The following is an 18659-nucleotide window of genomic DNA, read 5'->3' as shown; positions in this document are numbered from 1 at the left end:
ATTTAAATAGTAAGGAATTCGCTTTTGCCATATTTGTGGTAAATATTTGTCCCTTTTATGGTGCGTTTATGTTTCATTTCTGGATTTTATGAGGTACATAAGTTTTGTATTTGACATAAGTCAAATCTGGTGACCATTTTTCAACTGACTTCTTTGATTCACTTTCAGGCTAGAAAGGCAGTCCTCGTTCCGACACAAGATAGTTCCCTTAGGGTTTTTTAAATGTTTGATTTATGGTTTGGATTTTCTTTGAAGATTTACTCAGAGTTCCCATCATGGCTCAGCAGTAATGAGCTTCACTAGCATCCATGAGGACATGGGTTCAATCCCTGGCCTCGTTCAGTGGATTGAGGATCCAGCGTTGCCGTGAGCTGTGGTGTAGGTCAAAGACACAGCTTGGATCCCACGTTGCTGTGGCTGTGGTGTAGGTCGGCAGCTGCAGCTCCAATTCAACCCCTAGCCTGGGAACCTCCATATGCCACGGGTGCCATCCTAAAAAAAAAAAAAAAATTTACTTATTAAATCAATTGGACTTCATTTCAATATGTGGCATGTGGTGAGAATCTTAAGGTTTTTTCCCTACATTTAGAACCTTTTGACCAGCTAGAAGAAATCTTATGGCTCCATTTATTTAAAAAACAAAAACAAGAAGTTCCCCAGTGGCCTAGTGGGTTAAGGATCTGGCATTGTCACTGCTATGGTTCCCTGGCTCAGGAATTTCCGCATGCCGCAGGTGCAGCCAAAAAGCCCAAAAAACAAAAACAAAAGCCCACAACCTATAGTGTTTAATGATCACCTCCCTTATTATTTTTGGGAGTAATAGAAGAGAAAAATAGCACCTGCCCTCAGGAGGCTTCTGTACTGGTGGGAAAGTTCATATATGCATACGTGCCCACATGCACGCGCACACACACACACACACACACACACACACAGAACATCTACTAAAAATACAAACTACGGCCTAGACTGTACCCAGAAAAGCACAAAGTAACTGAGCTAAGCTTACCAGCATCCTGCTGGAGTATCTGCATCTGGTTCCAAGAGTCTTCCTAGAAAGGGAAGTTTCCAGTCTCTTTGTCCATTCCCCCCTGTGTGACCTTAGACAAGTGACTTGACGTCTCTGTTTCCGCATCAGTAAAGTGGGCGTGGCTAAGCTTGCTCACATCTTAGTTAAGCAACATCCTGCTCCTAAAGGGCAGTGATAGTGTCAGGCACATGGCAGGATGCTTTGCTGTCCCTAAGCCAGGCTTTGAAGGGAAAGGAAGGAAGGAAGGAAGGAAGGAAGGAAGGAAGGAAGGAAGGAAGGAAGGAAGGAAGGAAGGAAGGAAGGGGGCAGGTTGCTGAGGGCCCCGGGGTGGCTCTGGGGCCCCGGCAGGCAATCTCAGTTGGCCCTTGGTTGTTGTTTAGTGGGTAATGAGTTAGGGATTGAGATGGAAATTGGGAGTCTTGCCCAGAAGTTTCTAGGGAAAGAAAGGATGGCTTCCAGATGGTGCTCTTAGAGGAAGCTTTCTGCTGCCATGCCTGGGAAAACTTGGGACTACCCCGAGCATGCCACAGAGAGAAAATAATGTGCCTGCTTGAGCCCACACAAGCTGCTGCTTGAACCCAAGAGCCGCCTCCCCCCCACACCACCGCTGCCCTTCACTGCCCCCCCACCACCCTTCGGCCGGGACAGTGAGGCAACTAGTAAGGATACATGGCAGTGAAGGAGCCAAGATTTCAGGTGTCCCCGACCATGGCTCAGGTCACAGACCTGGATGGTGGCAGGAGGAGAGAGCCCTTTACACGGAAGCAGACTTAAGAGATCATTGCTGGTATGTCTCGGAGCTGGGAGGACCGTCCGGGTGGGTCAAGAGAGCGGCCTCCAGCTTGGCTTCCTGGGTCCCAGTTGTGGGAGAGGTGCCTGCTCTCTCTGAGCCTCAGTGTCTTCATCTGCAAAATAGAGTGACCCTCAAAGGTTGTCCTGAGGATTCAGTGGGTCAGTCCAGGTACAGCCCTCTGACCAGGACCACTGTCCACGGTGAATGCCAGGAAATGTGAGCAAGGATTTCCACGGTCACCCTGGCCCTCTCCTGAGCAGGGGCAGTGACACGGCGCCTCACTGGGTAATGCCTGCTTGGAGGACATCACTGCTGACCAGCCAGGTCCAGCCCTGGGCCAGGGCTTAGCTGAGCCCCTCCCCAACCTCGCGATGACACCAAAAGCAGTATTACCTGGTGGTTAAAAACCCAGACTTTCAAATTAGATATGAAATAGACGTTTCTCCAGAGAAGATGAGCAAATGCCCAATCAGTGCACAGAAAGATGCTCGGCATCCTTAGCCATCAGGAAATGCGAGTCCCAAGCAGAGGGAGGTACCACTTCACACACTAGCGTGGCTAGAATGGAAAAGACGAGAAGACGGATAGCAGCAAGTGTGCCTGAGAATGTGGAGAAGTTGGAACCTCCCGACGGCTGGTGGGGCGTGCAGTGGTGTAGCTGCTGTGGCAGACAGCCTGGCAATGCCTCGGAAGTTCCGTATAAAGTTACTGTGTTACCTAGCGATTCCATTCCTATAATGGAAATAAAAATAAATGTCCACACAAACACTCGTGCACAAAATTCATAAAAGCATTACCTGTAATAGGCAGAAAGTAGAAAAACCCAAACGCCCATCGGCTGGTGAAGAGATAGTGGTTTATCCACACAGTGGGATAGTATTCAGCCACAAAATGCAATGAGATGCTGACGCGCGCTACAACGGGGATAACCCTTAAAACCATTATGCCCCATGAAAGAAACCAGTCACAAGAAGCCACCTATTGTATGATTCTATTCATAGTAGATGTCCAAAATAGATTTAAGAGAGATAGCAAGCATATTTCTAGTTGTCAAGGGGCAGGAGGCGTGGACATGGAAAGTAACTGCTAATGGGTACAGGGTTTCTTTTTGGAGTAATGAACTTATTTTTTTTTTTTAGGGCCACACCTGCAGCATATGGAGGTTCCCAGGCTAGCAGTCCAGTCAGAGCTATAGCTGCCAGCCTACACCAGAGCCACAGCAATGCGAGATCCGAGCCAGTCTTCAACCTACACCACAGCTCACGGCAACGCCGGATCCTTAACCCACTGAGCTAGGCCAGGGATCGAACCTGCAACCTCATGGTTCCTAGTCGGATTCGTTTCAGCTGCGCCACAAGGAGAATTCCAAATTTTTCTGGAATTTAAATCGTGGTGATACTTACACAACTTTGTGAATACACTAAAACAGTTAATTCTGTACTTTAAAAGGATGTGAGTTATAGCTCAGTTTTTTTAAAATTAGATTAACCTAGGTTTAGATTCTGACTATGCTGCTTGCAAGCTGCATGACCTTGGGCAACTTAATAAACCTCTCTGTGCCTCATATTCTTCATCTGTAAAATGAACATTAAAAGAATCCTTGTTTGGGGACCCCGTTCTGGCACAGTGGAAACTCCAATTAGACCCCTAGCCCAGGAACCTCCATATGCCGCAAGAGCGGCCCTCAAAAAGACAAAAAGAAAAAAGAAAAAAATAATCCTTGTTTCCAGGAGTTCCCTTCATGGCTCAGCAGTTAACGAACCCAACTAGGATCCATGAGGATGCAGGTTCGATCCCTGGCCTCACTCAGTGGGTTAAGGATCTGGCGCTGCCATGAGTTGTGGTGTAGGTCGCAGACATAGCTTGGATCCCACATTGCTGTAGCTGTGCATAGGCCTGCAGATATAGCTCCAATTCGAACCCCAACCTGGTAACCATGTCCTGTGAGTACGGCCCTAAAAAGCAAAAGCAAAAAAAAAGAGAAAAAGAATTTTTGTTTCCTGGGGTCATGAGTATTAAGTGCATGAACTAAAAGTACCTAGCAGGGTACTGGCACAGGATAATAGGTTTGTTTTTTCGTTTTTGTTTTTTGGTTGTGCGCACAGCATGAGGAGGTTCCCAGGCCAGGATCAAACCTGTGCCACAGTTGTCACCCGAGCCATAGCAGTGACAACACTAGATCCTTAACCCACTGCACCACCAGGAAACTCCTCCCTATACTCTTTCTAACACTGGAAGGCTTTTTACTACTGGGATTGTTTACCTAAAAGTACACCATAAACCCTGAATGGTAATATTGTGTTTGTAATGCAGTTGTGTGTAAAAACTGACGTGGTTGACAAGTGTAAGGGAGTGACTGCTTATTTATTGTTCTGTATGAATTCTAGCCTGTAGTCATGGTCTCTGTGCCACCGTGGGGGAGCTGTGCTGTGTTCACCGCTACTCAGATGTCCGCCCAGTTTTCAAGTATTCCACTCAGCACCGAGAGCTTTCTGCTCCAATTGTACAGCTCAGGGCACCGCTAAGAAGTGGGGCCAGGCATCCACCAAGCCTGATGGGGGGGTGTCAGGCTCAGGGCCACATGGAGACCTCACTCCTGTCTTTTGACTGCATACCCACCTCCCTCTGCCCATCAGCTCCTCCCCAGACTCCCTACTCTACAAATAGAGGAGATGCTGGTGCCCAGGGTACCAGAGCACTTATCGGGCAAAGGGAGAAAATTGAGGGGACTTTTTTCCTTTTAGAGTCTGGGTCCCTGGGGCTGGCTTGGATTTTATTAATTCACTGGACATGTGGGAGGGAAAAATCTCAATTTCCTAACAGAATAACTCATGTCAATACACAAAAGAAACTGATTCATGACTCTCGATTCTTTCCCACCCCCATTCTTTCCTATACAGGGAGCATGTTGGGAAAAAGAAGTCTGGTAAGAATGTTTTCTGTTTTCTCCTGTTCCTTCAATGTTCAGCATACCCCCTACTGCGTGATGTCCCAGACCCCAACCCTCTACTGGGGTTACAGTGATATAGATGGATGGATGGTTGGATAGATGATGGATGGAGGGACAGACAGGTGGGTGGATGGATCGGTGGATGAATGGATGGCCGGGAGGATGGGTGGATGAATGGATTGACTGATTGGTACCCCTGTTCCCCCAAAAAAGGATTGGAGGTGGTTGCATTCTATACCAAAAAATTACAAAATCGTTGAGACCTGGCGTCTTTCCCTGAGACTGCCTTGGTAGCATAGGAGAGACAGACAGCTCCCGAACCCGGCCGTGGGATGTTACATACCTTTGTTCTGCTTTAGACAGAGGAATGTGGTCGCTCAGAGCCAAGAGCATTCTTCTTGGGTGTCAGGAAGGGGTCTAAACGACGGGACCCTGGGTCTTGAATAGCAAACAGGAGCTTTCCACATGGCAAAGGGCGTGCAGGACTGAGGGGACAGTGTGGGAGCTGCGGGGGGTGGATGGATTGGAGCCCGCTCCGTGCTCCCCTGGGTCAGCCGCCATTCTGGGCAGTGACACCTGCTCTTGCAGGCAACTGTCACATCACTTCCGCTCTCACTTTCAGTTCTCTGCCTTCCTAAGACCTTTGCGGTCCCTGTCGAGAGTGATCGTGGGAAAAAAAAAAAAGGCAGGAATTCGAGTGCACACAGAGGAATGATTTGGGTTCTCACGGGCCGGGGGGTTGGTAAACTTCGATTCACAGCCTCCTGACTTTGTCCTCCTGCTGCCAAGAACAGCCTGCACATCTGCAGAGGCCCCCGCCCATACCCCATCTGGAGCCAACGTGGTCTTCAGAGCTTTCCAGAATTCTAAATGCTTTCATTTATTCTAAGACTCTGGGAAGTTTGAGGGGGTTGATAAGAATGTGGGGAGAGGAAGCTAGGCAGAGATTCCCCCAAGTGAAAAAGGGTGCCTCCTGTCCTGGGCCTCAGTTTCCTTATCTGTAAAATGGGGGTGAGGATGGTAACTGACCCTGAAGGGTTTACGTTATGTATGAAGCACCTAGAACAGTGCCTGGCGTGCTCTGAGAGATAGCTGTGTGTGCCGTGTTATGCTCCTACTGCTGATAATTCAAGGCACACGGATGTTCCTGTCCAGCATCAGAAGCAGTTCCAAATTCAACCGCTCTGGTCCCTGTACTGTCCCTTGGGTCTGAGGCCTGTGGTCCGCTTTCCAGGCTCCAAGGCCATCCTTGCAAGGAAGCGCAGAGACCCACGGGATCTCTTTGCCTCAAGGGAAGGTGTCTGGAATGATCTCTGGCCTCTCCCTGGCCGGCCTGTTCATAGCTCTCCTCTCTGGCTTTAATAGGTACTGTCCGGAGCCCTGACATCCTGCTAAAGCTACAAATAGCCCTTGAGCCCCGAGGGTAATGATACGTTTCTTAGAAAAGAGCAGAGAGAAGAAGGGAGGCAGACAGTCTCGGGCTGGTCCCAGAGTTTCTGGCTTTGAATATGCAGAGACTTTCCTGGAGGGAGAGAGGGAAGAGAGCTCTGGTTTGTGAAAATAAAAGCGTTCCGTCAGAACAGGCTTGATGAGGGGACTGGTCCGGAAAAGAGAGAAGAAGGTCTCATTTGTGGTGACCACGGTCACATCGGTCACCTGCAATGACGGGGGACGGGTGGATGTATTTATAGTTCATTCAACAGGCTAGAAAATAGCATCTTTTTTTCGTTCAGACTAAGAACTCCTGCTGGAAGGAACCTTACTCTTTTCTCTGACCTTTGAACGTGCGTTTCTGTTGGAACAGGCCTCTTTGATTACATTCAGAAGGGCTTTAAGTTTCACATCCTAAGCCTGAGACGTCTGTGCCAGAATTCTGCGTTGAAGAAAGCTTATCTCGCTCCAGAATTTCCCTGTCATGGCCGGCTGGCTCCTGCAGACTTTGGCTGACATGGTCTCAAATTCTGCTCATCCTGCAGAGAAAAAAAAAAAAAAAAAATCCTCCCACCAAAATTTAACAGATCATGTGATTATTTAAGGAGCCTCTTTTCTTTCTGATTTTTCCACCGTTTACTTCTTGACATACTCTCTTGTTTATTGGCTCGTTCAACAAGACTGGCAGTATATTGAATTTCTAGAAAAAAGACCTACTTTACCGTTTCTTGTCATTTTAAAAAAAAGTCAAGAACTGCCATCATGAAGGAAAAAAAAATATCCAAATAGAAAACCTCTCTGGTAGATGAGGCACTTTACCTTTTGAAGATATTTTATAGCACTTCCTTTTTTGGGCGGGGGGGGGGGGGGAACACGTGGAGGTTCCCAAGCTAGGGATCTAATCAGAGCTACAGCTGCCAGCCTACACCACAGCCACAGCAACACCAAATCCGAGCCGCATCTGTGACCTACACCATAGCTCACGGCAATGCCAGATCCTTAACCCGCTGAGCGAGCCCAGGGATCGAACTCCCAACCTCATGGTTCCTAGTCGGATTCGTTTCTGCTGCACCATGACGGGAACTCCGATGGCACTTCGTTAATGATAAAATCACCCTTCCATTGTCAGAGCTCCTCCTTTTCTCTTGACCTTTTCCTTCCTCTTATCCCCTGCTGGACCACAGGAGTGACATTTCTTATCTAGAAATACTTTGGTTTCACACTTGTAGCTCCTGGAACTTAGTTACCTTCTAGATACTGCCGTTACTGTGCATCATAGAGCTTGGTTGCAATATCACAGTCCACCAGTAGGGGCCTTCCGCTAACACCGAAATGGCCTGTAGCCGAGCTTGGGACTTGGTCGATCCCACGTATGGCCTTCTGGCAAGTTGAGTGCTCTGGGCGAAATGAAGGCAGCTTGCCCTGGAAGAACATGCTGAGATGCACCTCCACACACCCTCTTCTGAAGCACTCAATGGCAGGAAACACACTGTCCGAGAAGAACAGGGAGGAGATGTGAAGCTCAGACCTGGCCTCTGAACGAGTTTGGGAGCAAGGGCCAGCTCTGCACCCTGTGCCAGCGCCTGGTCTGCTCATGCCAGCCCAGAGTCCTCACCCCGCTCCCTGCCTTCCTCGTGACCTGGCTGCATGTCCTGTTCGCAGTGAGTCCCACAGTTTCCTGATCCTGTTACTGCTCATAGTTAATCCCAACTCAGTTGGCAGCGGTTAGGAGACTTGGTACAGAAGTGAGTAGATGGGTCCATTGATCAGAGTCCTGAAAGTTGTATGTGGGCCACCATCAGTTGTTAAAGTGAGGTGGCAACAATTGAACTTTTTTGGATGAAGTAACCTGATTTAACTGGCCCCTGAGTTAACTGAGGTCTCTAATCCTACTTACAGGCAAGGAGTGGTCTTGGGTTGCCTGTGAGATGGACAGGCACCTGCTGGTAACTCAGTGCTGTGTGTTCGCAGGAGGAGGCCTGCAGCCGTGTGGGGCAGGGACATTTCCTAGATGTCTTCATTCATCTTGTGTTCATTCCCTCCACCAATGTCCACTGAGCGACTGTGCTGGGTGAATAAGACAAACATGGTTATTCATTCAGTCTTTTATTAAGCACCTACTGTGTGCCCGGCAGAGCCCCAGGAAATGCAGAGGCACACACCATGCGGGAGGTATCCTCAGTCTGCAGAAAAGACGGGTGTGTCAACAAAATAAAATGTTATAGGTATTGTGAGAGAAGGCATTTGAATGTCTCCCAGAGGTAGGAAGTCTTTTAAAGCTGTTTTAAAATATTCATTCTTTCATTCAAATATTTATTGAGCCTTTGTAAATGCCATTCATGCTCTAGGCCAGGAGCCGGCAAGTATTTTTTTTCTCTGAAGGGCCAGATAGTAAATGTTTCAGGCTTTGTGAACCACATGCAATCTCTGTCACTGATTAAAAAAAAAAAAAAATGGTTTCCTCTTCCACTCATTCTCCTTCTGATTCTTTACAAATCTTTAAAAATGTAAAACACATTCTTAGCTCCCCTTGCCCAAAAGCAGACCGTGGTCCTGTGAGCCTTTAAGCAGTGTGAGTACAGCAGTAAACAAGAGACTTGAGTCCTTGCCCTCATGGGGCTTATATTCTAGAGTGAAAAAATAGACAACAAGGGAGTTCCGTCGTGGCGCAGTGGTTAACGAATCCGACTAGGAACCATGAGGTTGCAGGTTCGGTCCCTGGCCTTGCTCAGTGGGTTAACGATCCGGCGTTGCCGTGAGCTGTGGTGTAGGTTGCAGACGCGGCTTGGATCGCGCGTTGCTGTGGCTCTGGCGTAGGCCGGCGGCTACAGCTCCGATTCGACCCCTAGCCTGGGAACCTCCATATGCCGCAGAAGCAGCCCAAAGAAATAGCAAAAAAAAAAAAAAAATAGACAACAAGGACACAAGTAAGTATATAGACTCTGTGATGGCTTTTAAAAGGAAAAGCACTATGGCAGGAAGTAAGAGTGAGGCAGTGCAGGTGGTCAGGGAAGGTCTCTGATAAGATGCCGCTTGAACGAGAAGTGAAGGAAGGGAGGAAGGAAGCTCTGCAGGTATCTCAAGGAGACTGGCCATGGCAAAGGAACAGCAAATGCACAGCGCCCTCAGGTGGGAACATGCTTCACACTATCAAACAATAGCAAGGAGACCAGAGCATAGTAACTAAAAATAATTGTGGTTTAAGAAATTTAATTTTGTTTCTTCTTGGTTCAAACTCCATAGATGGCCCAGAAGTAATACAGTGTTTGATGGTAGGAGTGACCCAGACTCCTATCGCGTGGCTTTGGCACACATGTCCAACATTTCTCAAGGTCATCTTAGGGTCCAAGATGGCTGCTGCGGCACCAGCCATCACTTTCACCTTTCAGCCAGCAGGAACAAGTAAAGGGTGAAATAGGGTAAGCCCCTCCTACAAGGATTCTTACCGAGTAGCTACATAGAACACTTCCACTTACACTACTGGCTAAAACTTAGTCACGTGACCATTCCCATCCATAAAGGAGTGTTATTCCAAGTGGCCTAGCTAGAAATCAGTTCTGTTTCTATAAGGGGAAGAGAGAATGGGGAGAAGCAGTGGTCTGTGCTACCTTGGAGAGAATGGAGAAGTAATGATCAGAGACAGATTAGGCCTATAGGCCACTGGGGCTTTTCCTGAGTGAGGCAGAAGCCTTTGCAGGACCTTAACTTTGAAGAGTGTGAGCCATCTTTTAAAAGGCTTCTTCTGGAGTTCCTGTCTTGGCGCAGCTGAAACGAATCCGACTAGGAACCATGAAGTTGTGGGTTTGATCCCTGGCCTCGCTCAGTGGGTTAAGGATCCAGCATTGCCATGAGCTGTGATGAAATTCGCAGACATGGCCTATGATCTGGCATGGCTGTGACTGTGGCGTAGGCCAGCAGCTACAGCTCCAGTTAGACCCCTAGCCTGGGAACCTCCATATGCCGCGGGTGCGGCCCTAGAAAATAAAAAAATAAACAAAAGTTTTCTTCTAGCTGCTGTGTTGAGATTATCGGGGTCAAGGCTGGCAGCAGGAGCCAGTTAGGAGGTTAAGGATAGGTGGTTCTCTTTTGAATGGAGAGGAAAGGGGGAGACAGCCCAGACAGAGAAAACAGCTATGCAAAGGAACCTACATGCTTTGCAGTTTTAGAAGTGAGCCAGGGATGAGGTGGCCAAAAATGAAACCAGTAAGACAGGCAAAGTCCAGGTCCTGGAGAACCTGAGAGCACTGGGGAGCCATAGCACATGCTGAGCAGAGAATGGCGTGATCAGAGTAGCAATTCTGAAGGCGCACTCTGGCTGCAGTATGAAGGAGCGGCAGGATGGAGACCAATCACGAGGGCCCCACCTCCACACCTCTGGCCCCAAGGAGGCGCTCTCAGATGCTGGTGCAGAGGATGTGGCTTAGTGAGAATGTGGGCGAAGTGATGCAGTGCTAGCAGGAAGGTCCTCCCATGTCAGACCAGTGGCTCTGCGAGGGGTCGTCCTGACGGCTGCCGCCAGGGGGCAGCAGAGAACCCCCATGTGGGAGTACGGGCACCTCCCGGCCCTTCCAGCCTGACTGTGAAGTGGTGCTTCTCTCCTCTTTCTCCAGGTGAGGCCCAGGGAAGCACAGTTACCTGGATGAAGCCCACGTGAGGTTAAAACAGAAGGGCAGATGCATTCCTGAGGCTTTGACGTCTGGGGGAGGCTGTATTCTGGGGTAAACCCTGGTCTCTACTTTTGCATTCACAGGGGAATGTGTCCCCAGCTCACAATGACCAGGACAGGTAGCCAAGAGCCTCCGCCAAGCCAAGGTCTGCCTTCACCCATTCATATGATGGTACCTCACAGGAGCAGTGCCAGGGGGTTAAGGACACAGTCAAGAGATTACTCACTGGGAGGGGGCAGTGGCCAGGCTGCCTTGGGTGGACTGTCCTGCTTGAGGCTGGGAGGAGGTTGGCCCTGCTGCCTGACCTGGGTGGAAGGTGACAGCGGAAGAGAGGGCCAGCAGGAGTGAAGATAACCCTGAGAGCTGCAAAGAAATGAGACTTAGGGGTGGTGATAGGGGCTCACAGGGGAGGAGAGCAAGCAGACCTCCGACCAGCCTGCTTGCCTTCCATCTTTTTTTCCTCACCCATTGCCACCAGGTGGACCTGGTTCAAATCTGGCTTTGTCACCAGCCAGCTATGGGATCCAAGGTAGGTCACTTGATATCTCTGGGTCCCTGTTCCCTTTATTTTCTGTTTTGGCTGCCTCAAGACGTGGAGCTCCCCGGCCAGGGATCAGACCGAGCCACAGTTGCGACCTGCATTGCAACTGCGGCAACGCCGGATCCTTAACCCACTATGCCAGGCCAGGGATTGAACCTGCATCCCAGAGCCGCAGAGACACCACCAATCCCATTGTGCCACAGCAGGATCTCCCTGAGCTCTGTTTTCTTGTCTATAAAGTGAGGATGGTAGCACTTACCCTCCAGGCCAGTTGTGTCGAGATAGTTTGTGTACAGTGTGTAGCCTGTGACAGGCATTGACCGGGGCTGCTTCCCTCCCCGTCGTCTTCTGAACCTTCGTCTCATATCTTCTGCCTCTTTTTCTCCTCTCTCTCTCTCTGTTCTCATGCTTTCTCCACCCAGGGTGCAAGTGGCACCCCGGGGCCCTCTCACTTCCTTCCATTAACCTCAACCTGGAAGGGTCAATGGCCGGAACATGGTCACAGAGCCAAGAAGCAGTGACCCTTCACCTGGCGACAGTGCCCTGCTCTGATTTTCCACATCAGAAATTCAGAGCACAGAACCCTTCCTAACAAAGGGTTTTTGTGCTGCTTCTGGATGTCAGAGGCCGGAGTGCAGTGGTGTGCTGGTAAAAACTCACAACCAGCTCTCTGATGGAAAGCCCTGCTTTGTAGCATTTGCCAATTTCCATGGTGTCAATACTCCCACCATGGCCATTTTCAATAGGACACCACCCAACAGAGTCGGGAAGAGATGCACAAGATTGGCTCACTGTGGGTGTATTTGGGCGCAAAGATGCATAGATGGATATTTCATTGGTTTATGGAAACAACAGAAGGGAGTGCTTGGAATCCAGGCTTTCTGAAAATGAGGGCCTGGTGGCCACACATGCCAGCTTGCCCTCCCGCCACATTCGCCTGCCTTTTTTTTCCCCCCAGGCTTTTTGTCTTTTTAGGACCGCACCCGCAGCATATGGAGGTTCCCAGGCTAGGGGTCTAATCAGAGCCACAGCTGCCAGCCTACACCACAGTCACAGCAACACCAGATCCGAGCCACGTCTGTGACCTACACCACAGTCCACGGCAACGCCAGATCCTTAACCCACTGAGTGAGGCCAGGGATCGAACCTGCAACCTCATGGTTCCTAGTCGGATTCATTTCCACCGCACCACAACGGGAACTCCTCAGCCTGCTTTTGTTTTAAAAAGTGCTGACCCTTCTCTTTGGAGTGTCTTGAACTCAGGTGTTCCTTTGCATCCCCCGTGTGCTGTGATAGCTTTTCATTCATTTAGCAGATGTGTCTCAGTGCTTAACCAGGGCCATACAGCACTGCGTCCTGTGGAAATGGCCTCTCAGGGAGCACCTCAGCTCTGCTGTCCCTGCCCTGATCCAAAGCCACCATCCTCTCTTGTCTGCACATGCCATCACCTCCATCTGGTGAGCTTTTTTTTTTTTTCTTTTTCTTTTTCTTGCCAGGCTCTAATCCAATTTCCACATGGCAGCCAGATTTCTCTTTTTAAAGATGTACCTCTTTACTTGTCATTTCGCTTTTAAAGCCTTTTAGTGGCTTAAAGCCTTTCAGGGTTTAAAAACAATCCAAACGTCTTGCCGTGGCTCAGAGAGCCCTGCCTGCTCCGACCCTTGTCTGCCAGTGTGACCTCACACAGGACTGCTCTCTCCTCACTCCTGGACATGAGCCACCTCCTCCCAGTTCCTAGAAGGCTCAGGGTCCTTCCCCATCCCACAGTCTGCCTGCGGGTCTGTGTGCCCATTCTCCCGAAGCCTCCTTGTCTCAGAGGCCTCTGCTTTATGTCACCTCCTTTGCAGGGGGAGCTTGTTTCCTCCTCACCCTTTGGCTGGCATCCTGGTGGTTTCCAGCAAAGCATCGATCGAAAACTAATAGTCTCCTGTATACTTAGTGATCATATATATTTGCTCATGGGTCTGTCTCCCCCCCCCAGACTGAGTTACTTGAGGCTGGGAGTCGTGTCTGTTTCATGCACTTTAGTACCTCCAGCATCTAAGAGAATGTTTGGAACATCGCTGGTGACTTTGTGAATGAATAGATGCGTGATGATGGGCGATTGATGGATAGATAGATGGATGGGTGTGTGGCTGGATGGATGATGAATGGACGTTTAGTTGGTGGGGTGATGATGGGTGAATAATGGCCAATGGATGAATGGATGGAGAGATGAATGAACTTCCCCGCTGGGCTGTCGGCTTCTTCAGGGCAAGTACCACATCCTCATCAGCTCTGAACCCACAGTGTCTGCACAGGACCGGCACTTGGTCAGATTTGGTAACTGAGTGAACAAATGAGTGAAAGGATAAATGGTTGAGGTGGCCACGGCTTCTTGCTCTATTTGAAATGTCCTCCTCCTGCCCCCACCCCCACCCCCAGCTCCTGCGCCTTCCCTCATGAGTGGTGGCCAGATGTGACATCTGGTAGCGTTTTGTATCCCCAGGGGGCGACCTGACTTCGGTGGACCCCATGGTCCTGGAGCAGTATGTGGTGGTGGCGGACTACCAGAAGCAGGAGAGCTCGGAGATCAGCCTCAGCGTGGGGCAGGTGGTAGACATCATTGAGAAGAACGAGTCAGGTAGGGCCCTGGACCCCTCCCTCCACCCTCCACTGTCACCAAGCCTGGGACAGGAAACCCTTGGGAATGCAGAAACTGCAGCAGCCAGCCCAGGCGGGTCCGTTTCCATGGCTCCAGCTGAAGGCCCGCTAGAGAGCTGGCTCTGTTTGATCACAGTGCTCGAGGGCCCCACTTGGTCACGGCTCAGCAGCATCCTGTTGGGTCAGATGTTCCCAACGCATTCTGGGGTTCATGTTTTATGAACATTCCTTCCTGTTTCAAAGCACCTGCACCTGGAGGCACGGAGCCCAGCCCTCCACTGCAAGTTTGCCGTGTGGATGGGCCTTTGGCTGCCATGGAAATCTTTTTTTTTTTTTGTCTTTTTGTCTTTTTAGGGCCTCACTTGCAGCATATGGAGGTTCCCAGGCTAGGGGTCAAATCGGAGCTGTAAACGCCGGCCTACTCCAGGGCCACAGCAACACAGGATCCGAGCTGCGTCTGCAACCTACACCACAGCTCACGGCAACGCCAGATCGTTAACCCACTGAGCAAGGGCAGGGATCGAACCCGCAACCTCATGGTTCCTAGTCGGATTCGTTAACCACTGCGCCACGACGGGAACTCCCCTGCCGTGGAAATCTTCATGAAGGCCCTGTCCGCTGGGGGTTCTGGTGGGATGGACCTACTGTCCCAGCCCACTAGCTGTCTCAGGGACCACTGGCACAAACAGGCAGACCTCAGAGACATGGCGGGTTGGGTTCCAGACCACTGCAGTAAAGAAAGTCACACCCACTTTTTGGTTTCCCAGTGGAAACAAAAGTTATATGTACACTCTGCTGTAGGCTTTCAAGTGTGCAATACCCTCATGTCTAAAAAAAACCATGTACATACCTTAATTAAAAAAATACCGGCGTTCCTGTCGTGGTGCAGCGGAAACGAATCCAACTAGGAACCATGAGGTTGCAGGTTCAATCTCTGGCCTTGCTCAGGGTTAAGGATCCAGCGTTGCCGTGAGCTGTGGTGTAGGTCGCAGACGCAGCTTGGATTCCACATTGCTGTGGCATAGGCCAGCAGCTGCAACTCCAGTTAGACCCCTAGCCTAGGAACCTCCATATGCCATGGGTGCGGCTCTAAAAAGACCAAAAAAAAAAAACCAACAAAAAACCCCACAAACTTTATTGCTGAAGAATGCTAGCAGCCTTCAGCAAGTAATAATCTCTTTGTAATAGTAACATCAAAAATCCCCATAACAGAAGTTTCCTGTAGTGGCTCAATGGGTTAAGAACCCAGCTAGTATCCATGAGGATGTGGGTTCCATCCTGGCTTCGCTCAGTGGGTTAAGGATCTGGTGTTGCCGTGGCTCTGGCGTAGGCCTCAGCTGCAGCTCCAATTCAACCCCTAGCCCAGGAACTTCCATATACTACAGGCGCAGTCCTAAAAAGGAAAAAAAAAAAAAATCACTGTAACAGATAGAAAAATAATGAAAAGATTTGGAATATTGGGACAACGTGTGACAGAGACACAAAGTGAGCAGAGGCTGTAGGGAAAATGGCACCGATAGACTTACTCGATGCAGCGCTGCCACAAACCTCCAATTTGTAAAAAAACACATTATCTGTGATGTGCAATAAATCGAGGTCTGCCTGTCCACTGGCCGGGACAGAATGTGACATGTTTGTGACACTTAGCCTGGTTCCATCTGAACGCCACATCTCACAGGCATCCAGGTTGCTTCATCAAGGCTGGTGCCTCAAGGATTAAAGGAGGCAATACCCAGAGCGGGCCTGAGCCTGTGCTTGGCCCACAGTGAATGCTCAAAAGTGTGAGTTTTCTTCCCTTTTGCCTCTTGAGCCAAAATAGGGCATTGGCACCACCGAAGACAGAGCAAGGAACAGGGGATGAGCAGACCCACTCCGGGAAAAAGTGGCACAAACCCACTGACTTTGTTGTGGCTAAAATGTGACCCTAGCTAGTAATATTAGTGGGCCAATCTCTGTGATACCCCCATGGCTGGTTAAGGTCCAGCAAACTGGGGAAAGACTGTTTCCAGCAACTCTGAATCATGTTCCCAGTAGTCATGAGATCAGCATTAGCCAACCAAACCCCCCCCCCTTGATTACGCAATGTAGCCCTTGTCATCCTGCTTCACAGCTGAAAACACCGAGACTCCAAGTGACTCGGTCACTCCCCCAAGATCTCGTGACAGGTTACCCAGCTGGAATTCCAGACCGATTCCAGCTGGCCCTCAGGCCGTGTGACGTTCTGTTTCCTAGAAATGAGGACAGGCGGATTGTGGGTGTGGCTGGGATGCTCTGTGGGGACTAAGAAGGGCTCCCCCACTCCCCACCCACACCCCCTCACCCCTCCCGCCCCTGCGTGCTCGAGTGACACCAGGAAAAGCACAGTTGCTTGGGAGAAGCCAGGATGGGTGTGGGGACAAGTCTGGTGTGTCCAGAAGCAGCAGGGAAAAAAGCGCAGATGCTAGCATCTTCAACGGGCCAACGCACTGGCAACATTTATATATAATTTTTCCTATTCCGTCTTTTGTGTTCATATTATCAAGTAAAGAAATTAGGCGTGCATGGGTATTTGTGAGTGTGAATGTGTGCGTGTGTTCGTGTGTATTCTGCAGATAATACTAGATAACACCACAAGTGGCCCCAGTAGCCAAGACATTTCTAGAATAGGGAACAGGCAACATTTATTTTTGATGACATTTTACTTACCCAGGTAATATCTGAACACATTCTTACAACTTTAATGATAAAGTTAAAATCTACTTTCATCCTTAGCCTGCGTTCCAAACCCAGATCGCCCTTCGATCGGTTTGGAGTGAATGCTTCTTGACAGTTGTAACACACACAGCTGTTTAAGTGTCTGTATAGATATGTGTGTACAGAGATTTATATGTACGTACACAGTGTGTACATATGTGTGTGTGCATATATGTATGCACGTGTGTACACACATAATCATACATACACATCGTGTTTCATGCTTATATGTATCATATTGTAGTTTTTTTAAACCCCAGTGGTCTATCATGCTATACATTTTTTTTTGGTCTTTTTTTAGGGTGGCCCCCATGGCACATGGAGGTTCCCAGGCTAGGGGTCAAATCAGAGTTGTAGCTGCCGGCCTACGCCAGAGCCACAGCAACGCCAGATCTGAGCCATGCCTTCGACCTACACCACAGATCATGGCAACGCCAGATCCTTAACCCACTGAGCAAGGCCAGGGATCGAACCTGCGTCTTCATGGATGCTGGTCAGATTCATTTCGGCTGCGCCACGACGGCAACTCCTTTTTTTTTTTTTTGTCATGCTATACATTTTTATCTGCAGCATGACTTTTTAAGTCAACATTTAGCTCTTCTTAATCTTTTAACATCTGCGTTCTCTTTGACCGGAATCAGCCATGTTTTCCTCAAGTAAGAACAGTACCTCTTTGGACACGTGGGTGAGTGTTTCTTTAGGTTGGACACCAGCAGTGGGCCTGCCGCACCGTAGGCTACAGGTACTTTCAACTTTAAGATACTGCCAAGTTACCTGCTTCCAAACTGTGGCCGTACCAATTTATTTTCCCTCCAGCAATGCAGGCATTAGTACCCATAGTAAAGAGCTGAGACCGTGAAGCCAGGCGGCCTGGGTCCGAATGCCGGCTCTGCCACTGTCTTTGTGGCCTTGGTCAAGTCACTGCCCCTCTCTGAGCTTGGCTTCCCCATCTATAAAATGGAGCAGTGATGGAACGCATCTCACAGGCTGCTCTGAGGACCTGGCCCATCGGTCGTAGGTGTGAGGCACTGAGACAGTCTGATGTGTCTCCACGGTCATTGCTGTTGATACAGTTTCAGGTACCTACAAAGACGAGTCCTTAGGATGCTTACGATGTATTTTTTCCCAAGGTTTTTTTTCCTTTAAATGGCCACACTCAAGGCATATGGAATTATGCCTCAGCTGCGGCAATGCCAAATCCTTAACCCACTGCGCTAGGCTGGGGATCGAACCTGCACATCCACCGTGACCTGCGTCGCTGCAGCCAGATTCTTAACCCACTGTGCCACAGCAGGAATTCTACGCCATATTTTCCGAATTCTGATTTTCCACAAATTTTTCAGTCCACTCATTCACACACACACAGTTCCCAGCCACCAAAACATGTCTTTTACTTTTTTGGCCACGCCAGCGGCGTGTGGAAGTTCTCAGGCCAGGGATGAAACCTGAGCCACAGCAGTAACAAGGCCAGATCCTTAACCTATGAAGCCACCAGGGAACTCCACCAAAACATGTATTTTAAAAGGAGTAGCCACGTTGCTGTGGCTCTGGTGTAGGCTGGTGGTTACAGCTCCGATGGGACCCCTAGCCTGGGAACCTCCATATGCCACGGGAGTGGCTCAAGAAAAGGCAAAAAGACCAAAAAAAAAAAAAAAAAGGAGCAGCCAGTTGGGTAAAGCAGAAGTTGGCCTCCTCTTCAGGGAGCTCAAAAGCCAAGGCCTCCCAGCAAGACCAGGAGGCTTGCTCAGAGTCTGCCCCTTCCTTCTCTTCTCTTTTGGGGTCTCCAGGACCTGGAGGTTTGCAATCTTGGGGAGCAGATCCTGTTTTTCTTTTTTAAATTTTTTTCATTTTAAATTATTATTATTATTAAA

At 49.4% G+C, this 18659-nt stretch overlaps 1 protein-coding gene across 2 annotated transcripts in view; it reads left to right on the top strand.

Annotated features, from left to right (window-relative positions):
* SH3PXD2B (SH3 and PX domains 2B) overlaps window positions 1–18659 on the top strand; it is a 122735-nt gene that overhangs the window by 76392 nt on the left and 27684 nt on the right. For both annotated transcript variants that reach the window (XM_047788749.1, XM_047788831.1), the window contains exons 6-7: window positions 4724–4749; window positions 13901–14035. In XM_047788749.1, the coding sequence (XP_047644705.1) occupies window positions 4724–4749; window positions 13901–14035 (161 nt within the window). The remainder of the gene's footprint in view (window positions 1–4723; window positions 4750–13900; window positions 14036–18659) is intronic.

The sequence above is a fragment of the Phacochoerus africanus genome, chromosome 1 (assembly GCF_016906955.1).
Source record: "Phacochoerus africanus isolate WHEZ1 chromosome 1, ROS_Pafr_v1, whole genome shotgun sequence".
NCBI lineage: Eukaryota > Metazoa > Chordata > Mammalia > Artiodactyla > Suidae > Phacochoerus > Phacochoerus africanus.
Note: the sequence above shows the minus strand (reverse complement) of the source record. Positions and strands in the feature narration are given on the sequence as shown.